This window comes from Camellia sinensis, chromosome 15, assembly GCF_055761805.1.
Source record: "Camellia sinensis isolate YWXY chromosome 15, ASM5576180v1, whole genome shotgun sequence".
Taxonomy (NCBI): domain Eukaryota; kingdom Viridiplantae; phylum Streptophyta; class Magnoliopsida; order Ericales; family Theaceae; genus Camellia; species Camellia sinensis.
The window spans coordinates 138,036,686-138,047,453 of record NC_138975.1 but is presented as its reverse complement, the minus strand read 5'-3'; the positions used below and the strand labels follow the sequence as shown (position 1 = coordinate 138,047,453).

Here is a 10,768-nt window from a genome sequence, read left to right as displayed (position 1 = left end):
CTCTATACTTTGTTGCATTAGCCTTCCACCACTCCAAGATGTCAAATTGAGCATTATTCCCAACTTTCTCAATATTACCCAAGTACTTGTCCAATTCCGAGATACTCCCACTACTAGAAAATTGCCCCTCAAAAAATGAGTTAAATTGAGAGTTCACAATAGAGTATGGGTCATTTTCATCTATCACCATATCTACTCTTTCATTTACATTGGAGGCATGCACATTTGTTGAATCAAGTGTGGCATAATGATCATACAATTGACTCAAGCATTTTTTCATCTTGTCTAACATTTCTTTCACTTACACCACATCTCCACAAAAAATTGTTGAAAAACAAAATTGCAAGTATGTCATTTTTCTTCGAGGATCAAGCATAACCGCAACATACAAAAGTAGATTGATTTTATCCCCATTTCCCCAAATACTTGTCAAACTTCTCTTTCATTTTCTTTGCCATTGAAGACAAAATAGGATCATTGCCTTTGATTAATTGTTCAATCATATTTTCAATAACAAAAATTTCAGTGTAGAATGTGTTTGAAGTAACAAATAAAGACCCAGAAAATCTCTTTGTGGCATTGTAGAACATTCTAAGAAATTTCAAAAATGCCCTACAATTATCCCAATCCTTGGCTGTAGGCATCTCTCTCTTCTCACCCCCTTCATTATCCAAAAAGTAGTGTTTGTAATTGTAGTCCTCCTCACCCATTCTTTGAAAAGCACTCTCAAATTTTTCCGTCGCCACCAACATAAGATATGTGGAACTCCACCGTGTTGGCACATCTAGGCACAAGAGACTCTTACTTTCAATTTTCAAACTTTCCACATACTTTTTAAAAGTGTCAAGGCGGTTTGGAGAAGACCTCACATACCTCACTGCATGCCTCGCATTCGCTATACAAGACTCAAGATCCTATAATCCATCACTAACAATGAGATTTAGAATATGCGCACAACAACGCATGTGTAAAAATTCATGGCCCAAGACAGTTCCTTTCCACAGTTTTGTGGTTCGTTTCAAGAATCTAATGGTTAGATTATTGGAACTCGCATTATCAACAGTTAAGGTAAAAAGGCCATCAATGTCCCACTCTTTTAAGAGTGCCTCAATTTTTTTACCAAGAGTTTCTCCTTTATGGTCTTCAACTTGACAAAAATTTATGATCCCCTTTTGTAACTTCCAATCATCATCAATGAAATGTGCAGTTAGACACATATAACACAAATTTTGTATGGAAGTCCATGTGTCTGTGGTAAAACAAATTCTACGCCCCTTCACAATTTTCTTTAACTTCTCTCTTTCATTGGTATATATGTCTAAAATGTCCCTGGCAACGGTATATCGAGATGGGATCTTGAACTTGGGTTGCATGACATTACAAAACCTCTTAAAACCAACCCCGTCCACAAATCTAAAGGGCAATTCATCAATTACTATCATCTCCGCAAGATACCTTCTAGCAACTTCTACAGAAAATGACGTAGCCACAACATCAATAACACCCTTCCCACCAACTTCTCTAGGTTTAAATCCCAATGATTGTTGCCCATGAGTATCCCTATATGGATATTTTGTACAATTTTTCAAATGACTTAACAAATTACTTGTTCCATGACTCTTAGAATCGGCCATATATTCTTTCTTACAATACTTGCACATAGCCCTATCTTTCCCATCAATGCCCTTAATCTTTTCAAATGATCCCAAGCCTTTGATGTTATTCTCCCACTACTACTACTACTAGTTTTGGCTAGGGGTGGTCTAGGAGAAAGAGCATCAGGTTGGGTGGAGGGGTCAATAGAAGATGATTCGGGCTCAACATTAGGACTCACAAAAAATGTTTCTTCACTTGAAGGATCCATGACCACAAGATTATCAAATATACTGCCAAAACCAATAAAAATTCATTCAAAATATGCTTTTCAAATCCATGGTCTAACAACAGAGATGCTTAACATAATTTCAACAGAATTTCAATGTCTTTTATCAACTCAATCGAAGGGGAAAAAAAAACTAGTTTAATTTCTTTGGATATGTCCTCTCAGTAATCAAACAAATCAATAAGGGAAAACAATCCAACTGATTAAAACAAGTTTATAATTGAGAATTCTAATTACAAAGTGATTGAAATAGAGTAGTCAAGCCTTTAATGATATCCAAGTATTTATGCAAGGCCTTATCAGCTATAAATCAATTAATGATGTGTTCGGATAAATGATTTGATGCATATTCATTTTTTATGGTTAACTAAACAAAAAAAATGATTTTTTTGTTGTTGTTGTCACAGACCTATTAATTTTCAGCTTATATTTCTAACCCAACCAAACAAAACAAATTTAGCTTCTTCTACTAATTTTCAATTCCTTTTCTTTTCACAAAGCCAAAATCCAAATGCATCTAAAGTTCCAAAACATAGCAAAAATAAGAAAGGAAAGGAGAAATCTATTCTAATATATACAGTAAAGGTTGTTGGCCTGCTGGAACTTATAAATAAATTATTAGAGCATATATACATATTAACTTCTGTTTGTTACTTTTGTCAAGCAGATTCTTAACACTTCCATTTATGACAATACATAATATATATATAGAGAGAGGTATCTGTATATCTTCTATCTAGAGAGAGAGAGAGATACCTCACTATAGATCAATCGTCGTTCAATACAAATCGATCGCCGTTCAGAAGTGTAGGTCGTCGGTCGTTCAGTGTAGATCGTTGGTCAGAGGTTCACTGTGTAGATTGTCGGATGATGGGTAGGGTAGAGAGAGAGAGAAAGAGAGAGAGAGAGAGAGAGAGAGAGAGAGAGTCTCTGCATGTGTGTGTTGGGTTGGTTGTTGGGTTTGTCAAGAAATTAGGGCAAAATCTAAAGAAAAGGGGCCTGAGGTGCAAGGAAAAATTGGAAGAAAAAAAAAAAAAAAAAGTCACGGGCAGGTCGGGTCTACTGGGTAAAATGGCGGATCACCCGCCACCCGACCCAAACCTGAGAAAACTGGAAAACTAGGCCTGCACCCGCCCGCCATGGGTCACGCATCCATTCATCAGGTGTTGGGTCAGGTCGGGTCGGGTCGGGTTTGGCGGGTTTGGCGGGTCAATGGATCCGTTGCACAGCCCTAAAAAAAAAAATATTTAATCATGTTATTACATTTTTTAGACAAATTTATTTAGTTGTAAGAGGATCAATCACTTTTACCTACAATTTTAGTTGCAGCCTAATAAACTCAAATGATACATTATTTTATTTTATATATTGATTTTTGAACTCAATAGTCGGGACTATCTAAAAACAAAAAAAGAAAAGAAAAGAAAAAGAATCCAAGTTCTATTTCATCTCTCTCAAATCCCTAATTTTTTTTTTCTCATACAATTGCAATGGTTCTTCTCTACAGATCTCGTTGATTACTTCTGATCTCGACAACAATTTCATCCCCAAGGAGTCTCATAGCATCTTTCTCCATTGTGATTTCAGCATCTAGGTTCAATCGATAAATCGATTTGGTTTTTGATCTATTGTTCGGATTTATTCTTCGAAAATACTTATTTATCGGTGCAATGTTTGTGTTGATGATTTCATTATGTTGTGGTGATTTATGATGTGCTGGTTTGAATACACGATCGCTGAAATGTAGTATTAATTTTGGTGCTGAGATTTGATGATTTTGTTACTACTAGTTGTTTTGATCCATGAAAAAGTTTCACTGGTTTAAGAAAATCGCCAAAATGGCAAACTCGAGAGACACCTCTCTCTCGGAGAATCTCAGTGACTATTATTTATCTTCTTGTCAAATAATTTTGCTGCAATTGATGATTTTTTTTTTTTTTAATCCTTTGAGGGATTCATTCTAGGTGAAGTCTTACACTTCACAATTTCAATTTCAACAATAGTAGAAACAAGTTGTTGGCTGAAAGCTTGAATTGTTCAGTTGAGTCATTTTCTTCATGTTATTTTCTTTTTCTTCATGTTTTCTGTTTTAAAACCTTCATCATGTCATTGCCTTATTTCCCAATGTGATTATATACCTCCAAACACCATTGAAAATTGCTTTTTGATGGCCCGAACTATGACCTTGTTAAATGGGATATGATCTCTTTCTTAAAGAAGTTAAAGGATGTACATATTTGGCTGTATATGTTTTTCATAAAGCTTTTTTAAGTAAATGAACAGTTGTGTAGAGACTGCTCATGGAGAGTATTTGTGTCGAGTATAAGTTTGTATGTTCCTCCTATGAGGTGAGAGGATCTAGATGATGCAAGAGCTTCAAAACAGGAAATCATACATCCATTGTTACTAGTTTTAACAATGGGTCGATGTGGGACTATGTAACAATGAGTAATTTATGACAAGTCGTTAAATTTTACCTATTTTTTCAAATAAGTATACAAACTAATTTTTGTTCAATTAAACCTTCTAATTTTTCAAATTTTTTATTTTGTTATTATTTTGCAGTTAAACACATTGGTCTTGTTTGGTGTATTTTTTTTTTTTTTTAATGTTGATAATGAGAAAATGAAAACTAATCTTTCCTAACTTTTAGATTATAATAATTATTTTTAAAAATTTTTAAAATTATTTTTGTCTCGTAAAATATAATCAAGAGCTTGACCAAATAGAACTGTCATACAATAATGGTTGAAGGTAGGGGGTGGACTGTAGTCATTCTCTATTGAATACTGATTTTCCAAACCCTTGTTAGCATGACACCTTTGTCCAACCCGAGTTTGGATGGTTGTGTACACCTTTTAGAATATGCTGAAGAATTAGCATATTATCTTCTTTGTTTTAGTTGCCATAGTTTTCCTCACACAAACACAAAGTCAATCACTTAAATATAAATAAGTTCAAATTAGTTGATTCGCATATAGACAGAGATACACCTATGTTCCCATGTCTATAAATTTAATTTGCAGTTTCCGTGTCCATGTTGATATGCGGCCTTGTGATCCATCTCCAAGATTTATTACTTTATTCTGCAATATTTTAGTTGGTTCATAATAAGAATGACTTGTTGCACATAAAAGAAACTATATTTTGGAGGCATGAAGTTTACAAGCTTCTCTTTTTCTTTACCATGCAACTTATTCTTAAATTTTTATGTTATTATTGTTAAGCCCTATGTTGTGATAAATTGAACTTTGCGACAAAAGGCGTGTAGTCAACAACAACTGTAGAGCTGATTGGGAACCAATTTCAAGAACTAAATTCCACATTTTTAATTTGTTTACATGCATTAAAGAAATCAAGTTAATACTTCTATTCAATTAAAAAGATTGATGTCACTTCCTTAATTTTTGTGATGGTCTTGGATTTATTTCCTCTAGTTTCCTTTTCCCACAATGTTTCCTAGTGAGTTGCAGTTTTAGAATTTTCAGGAAATGGTGCTGGGATTTTGGGCTCTACTAGCACAGTCGTTAGCACCTTCCTGCTTGTCTTTATTGCTGAACGGGGTGACAAATAATTTTTCTCTACAATAGGTCACTAGTTAAGCACGAAAAATCCTGCATTTTATTTGTTTGTAGACTTGAATGGACGCAAAGGAATTACATATGATAGTTTGTACAAGACAATCATTTAGCCTTTGTTGTGTACATGAATATTCAAGTCAAATGTGTTATGCTGCTGTATGATGGCTAAATTTCTTAGATGAAGATGAATTTGTTAAAACTGGTAACAATTGAAGCCACAATTTGAACTCTTTTTGGAGAGAATGTTTGAAGTCCATTCAGTTAGGAGGGCTGGTGGCTTCATTAGGTCCCTATTTTTGTGAGATTTTTGTAGTGTTGGGAGCAATTAGCTTTCTCTTTCTTCAACAAGCTTTATTTTATAGAAGTTCCTGAATTCTGAATATGATGGCTTGCATAGAGGACCAAAATATGATTTCTTTCCTGTGAAAGTCCTTCTGTATGTTGTTAAACTTGGAGGATTACTTACTCTTTTGGACAGAACCAAAATATGGTTTCTTTCCAACTCTCCAGGAACCACCCCTCTCCTTCTCTGCCTTCCCCTCAATCTGGGTTCTTTATCTTTTTGTTTCCAAAATCTGAAGAAATTTTCATTATTGCGTGAAAAAGGTGAGAGCTTTGTCTGGATAACTTGTGAATATGAGTAAACCACTTTCCCCCTTCATTATTTTCTTGTATGTAATTGAAAAAACTAGTATTTTTTATATATGAATTATAGTTTGTTGTCTATGTGTTTTGATTTTAGTATTTAGAACCATTTAAATCAAATTTGGTTGTTGATATTTGATCAGATCATCTACAATTAGTTGTTTTTTTGTTGTTCTTTGTTATATGGTTTTACATTCACAATTTTTCTATGCATCTAATTTAGAATATAAGGAAAATCAATCTAATTTTTTATTTCATATAATGATTTTTGGGTTTTTGAGAATTTTTTTGTGCTCTTCAGATTGAGAACTAGAGTTTGTAGCTTCACCAAGAATTAATCCTAAATAAGTAAATATAACTTCTTTTTTCTTTGATTGGCGGGAACACAAGTGCACTGTGAAAGCTACCTACCTGGATATTACTCCATGAGATGATTTGTAGAGATTCTCTTTCTTAGAGGATATTTTGAGGATGGGATTTTTTGTAAGGCCATTGTAATGTTTTCACAGATGCATGATTTCTTGATACAACCTGTAGACACCCCATTTTTGATCGTCCTCAAGATTTGGATGTTCTTGCGGGTACATCTAGTGACAAGTTTGATTGCTCGTTGAGTGCTCGAACTTCGCAGCAGAGCGCCCCAGGTTTGATCTTTCCAAACCCTACATCAGTTCTATCTCATTTTTGGACCATGTTTTGGTCCTTTTGGCATGTTGCTTTTGGAGCATTGCCGACCATGGACTTTGGCCTGCCGGCCATCAATGAGGCCCTGCCGGCCATCAGTGATGGCCGGCCAGCCACCAGTTTTTCAGTAGTTATTTTGTGATATTTTTTGACAACTGTTTGCACAGATTGGTGTATCTGCTTGCATGTGGATGGTTGGATCTTTGCAAGAGGATTTTGTATCTTCTATATATAGGAGTCATCCTCTTGCATGCAAGGGGTTACAAAAATTTTGTGAGCAAAATTTCCCTCTCTCTCTCTAGAATTTTCTCTCTCTATATATTTTGTGCTTGAAAGTGAGTTTTCTCTACACATTTGCACTAGCACCCTTAGCCAAACACCTTCACCTTAGAGTTGAGGTTCTTGGAAGCTTTGTTTGAGGTCTTGAGGTTGGTTTTAGCTTAGAGTTAGGGCTATTTTGTTGCTGTGCTTCAAAGGTAAAAGCTTACCCCTTTTAAGTTTTATTTTAATTGATTGCTTGGCCATCTCTTTACACTGCTTTGATCTAGTTTTTCAACCATAAAACTCTGTTTTTAAGGTTTTAAAATGGTGGTTTAAGCCTTGTTGAGTTAGGGGGGTTGTCTCTTCTTTTGCTCTTTGGCTTGTGAAGCCTGTTGTGCCTATTTTCAAGCTTTTAAAACAACTTGGTTTTGGCCTTTTAACCACTGAATTCCAGGAAAATTTCAGTGCTGAAAAGTATGTTTTGAGGTCCAAAATAGGAGGAGGTGCCCTCTCCTCCTTGTGTCTTGTTTGCATGTGTAAATGGCCTAGCATGTGAGCATGTTTTTCTACCTATTTGTGATATGATCTCAGCATGTTTTTGCTACTGATTTAGCATGCTTTAACTCTATTTTGAGTGGTCTTGGTCATATGAGCTTTGTTCTATATGGTTGTAATGCAAATGGCCTTTACTAGCTTTGTGTTTTAAGGTCTCTAACAAGCTTTGCATGTGTTGATGGCATGTTATAGCATCATTTCACATGTGATTTCAATGCTTATATCTCTGTCACACTCTCACTTAGTTCACTCTTTCATTGCTTTTGAGAGTCGTGCTTTGAGCCATGTTCGTAGCCTAATACATGAGCATGTTTTTCTTGCCTTTTGTGCTACCATCTCAGTATGTTTTAGCCTCTGTTTTGGCATATTTAAGCTCTATCCAGAGCTGGTTTGGTCATTTGTGCTTGATATTGCATGCCTTTAGTGTAGTGTTCTTCACTAGTCGTGATGCTATTGGCTCTTAACATGTTGTGCATGAGTTGGTTGCATGTTGTAACACTATTTTTCATGCCATATCAGCACTGAAAATTCTGCAACCTCCCTCATTTCTTCACTTTTCATTTGTTTTGAGGGTTGGCTAGTCTTAAGATTGTGTTTAAGCTTGAGATAGAGCTTGTGCTCAATGGCTTTAACCCTCTTTTGAGGGTTCCTCCTAGCCAAAGGCATGATCTCTCTCATGTTTTAAACCATCTTTTGGTTAATTCCTCTCTCATTAGAGGACACTCATCTTGGACAAATTAACTAAAGGATGGCTTGGTAATGCTAAAATGTGTAAACAAGAATTGGACAAATAAAACATAACTAAGATAAACATGTTGTGTTTGCATTGCATTGTGTTCAATCGGACGTTATATTGAACACAAAGCAGATTGGTCCATTTCGTACTTGAAGTGATGAAATGAGCCAAACTCCTTTGTCTCCATCACCCTTGATCATGCATGATAGGGTGGTGGTCTAGAGTCTTGTTTTGTGCATTCATTGAAAGTGGACAACTTGGATCTTTGGCCATCATGCATTGAAAATGCTATATTGGTGGTTTTGAATCCAAGAATGCAACTCCTTTGATGTTTTGAGATGATAAGGAGGGGCATGGTACAAACATATCCTTGGAAAACCCTTCATTTTCCTCTGTTTGAGCCTTGTTGCAGTGTGGCAATTCAGCACACCAGTGGCCGGCACTGGTACATGGATGGCCGGCAGTGCTTCATCATTGGCCGGTAGATGGCCGGTAACAAGCTCTCATGGCCGGCAGGCCACTGGTGCATTCCTCAGCAGTGAGTTGGTAAGGTGGAGTAGAAAGTTCTTGGAGGAACCCTGCAAACAGAGCCTCTCAAGAGCAAACCGGAAGGCTTTTTAGGGCGAACACTGAGTGCATGCATCCTCCATTACCCGAGGCAGAGCTAAGGCAGCCTAGTTTAAATATCTTGCATGATTAGTTTGTTGTTTTAATTAACTAGTTTGCTAATTAGTTAAAATGTTGTAATAATTAGTAAGTAGTTTACTAGTTATTCAATTTGTTTGTAATAATTAGTCTAATTAGTTTAATTAGATTAGTTTGATTAGCTTAGCTTAGTGTAGCTTAGCCTATTTATTCGAACCCTCATTCACGAGGACGCAATGTTGTAATAAGCGTACGTGTGTGTGTGCATGTCTTCCAACCCCACTTCTTTCTCCCTTTTATTTATCAGCTTTCGATGGTTAGATTAGGGATCATTTTTTATTAGCATACCTTATGCTTGCATGTTTGCATCATTCATTTGTCTTGCATGCACCGAGCTCGGTGCATCATTTAAACTGCATCGTATTTCAATACTTATTTGAATACGTGTTTCAAAGCATGTTATCAAATTGTTGCATTCATATGCCACGATTAGGTAGCTGAGCCTATTTAATTGCATATTGCATATGTTGCATTAGGCATCTTGTATAGTTAAGATCATGCATATTTCTAACTAGCTATTGTTTTGGCTTGGAGGATACTGTAAGTGTTACACTTTAGCATACTTGCATGAGTGTGAGTGTTGCCATGATAGCATGCTTGCCATGAGGCTATTTGCTTAAGTGATTAACTGCTTGAATGCTTGTGGGTGAAGGCTTTGTTGCTTAAATTAGGATAATTTGATGATTGCATGTTTTAAGCCCACTTTGTGAAGTGGCAAAATCATGTTTTAAGCCCACTTGAGGGTGGCAAATCCGCGTTTTAGCCCACTTGAGATTGGCACTTTCAAACCATTTTCGAAAGCAAACATGAGTTGAATTCGTTCCAATCCTCGTGACTTAGTGTATACTTGTATTTGTGCATCACATAGTAGAGTTAGCTAATAACTGGATAAGAACACATGAGGTTTATAAAATAACATATCATGTTAGTAGAGGTCGATCCTTTGATCGGGTGAGCAGGGGTGCTCATTTCATGACCTTCCCCTCTCGTACCCAAGTTCTCGAGCCGAGGCAACTTTGGTGATTACGGACACGTGGCCTTTGGCACGAGTCAGGGTTTCCTAAATTTCCCAAAAATAAAATATTTAGGTGGCGATTCTGTAATCTGCCAAAGCAGTCCAGTTTTGGCATTATTTGATCTAAAATCAATTTTTCAAAATGATTTGCCGGATTGGACTCTTTGGTGTTTATCAGTCTCATATTGCACTTTGTGAGATTAGATTCAGAACCGTCACAGGAGTCCGAACTGTAGGAGACCAATTCGCGCCTCTCCGACAGGGGGGCGCGCGAAGAAAGTCGGGTCTACAGTTTCTGGCGACTCTGCTGGGGATTTAGAGAACTTGGCTCGAACGCATGATATGTTGTTTTATCTACATTTATGTGTTTCTTTGCATTATATTTGCATACTTGTGCCTAAGTCACAGTGTTTTCCATCTGCTATTCTTGAACTGTTTGCCGGAGGCTTGCTTGGAAAAGCGTGCCATAAGGCTGACCGGTTATGGGCTCTGCCACGATGGGAACACAAACCTTGGATCGGGACTACCGCTGTACCGTTTGATCCTCCTTTCACTTCTCGGTGTTTGGAGCGAGAGGTATATTTGGTGGTCTTGCTGAGGCACCCTTTTTGACCAATTGACCTAGTTGCATATCGGAAGCCGTAGAGACTGTTCCAAACTAGGACAGGTTGCTCACCGGAATGCAGGATTGTTTGAAACCGCAT

General features: G+C 36.7%; 1 protein-coding gene across 1 annotated transcript; it reads right to left on the bottom strand.

Annotated features, from left to right (window-relative positions):
* Positions 1–404: 404 nt before the first annotated feature.
* On the bottom strand, positions 405–3,458 carry LOC114295187 (zinc finger BED domain-containing protein RICESLEEPER 2-like). The gene is made up of 4 exons (XM_082908616.1): positions 3,388–3,458; positions 1,665–1,886; positions 990–1,560; positions 405–914 (listed from the first exon to the last, which is right to left on the bottom strand). The coding sequence occupies exons 1-4, from the start codon at positions 3,456–3,458 to the stop codon at positions 405–407; spliced, it is 1,374 nt and encodes a 457-aa protein (XP_082764742.1).
* Between the last annotated feature and the right edge of the window lie 7,310 nt (positions 3,459–10,768).

Bases quoted from the DNA above. Each gene is read 5' to 3' on its own strand.
- LOC114295187 (XM_082908616.1), bottom strand. From the start codon at position 3,458: ATGGAGAAAGATGCTATGAGACTCCTTGGGGATGAAATTGTTGTCGAG. The intron at 1,887-3,387 runs GTAGAGAAGAAC...TGGTTTTGGCAG, and splicing joins AGAAGTAATCAACGAGATCT to TATATTTGATAATCTTGTGG. The intron at 1,561-1,664 runs GCTATGTGCAAG...ATATCCATATAG, and splicing joins GCATTGATGGGAAAGATAGG to GGATACTCATGGGCAACAAT.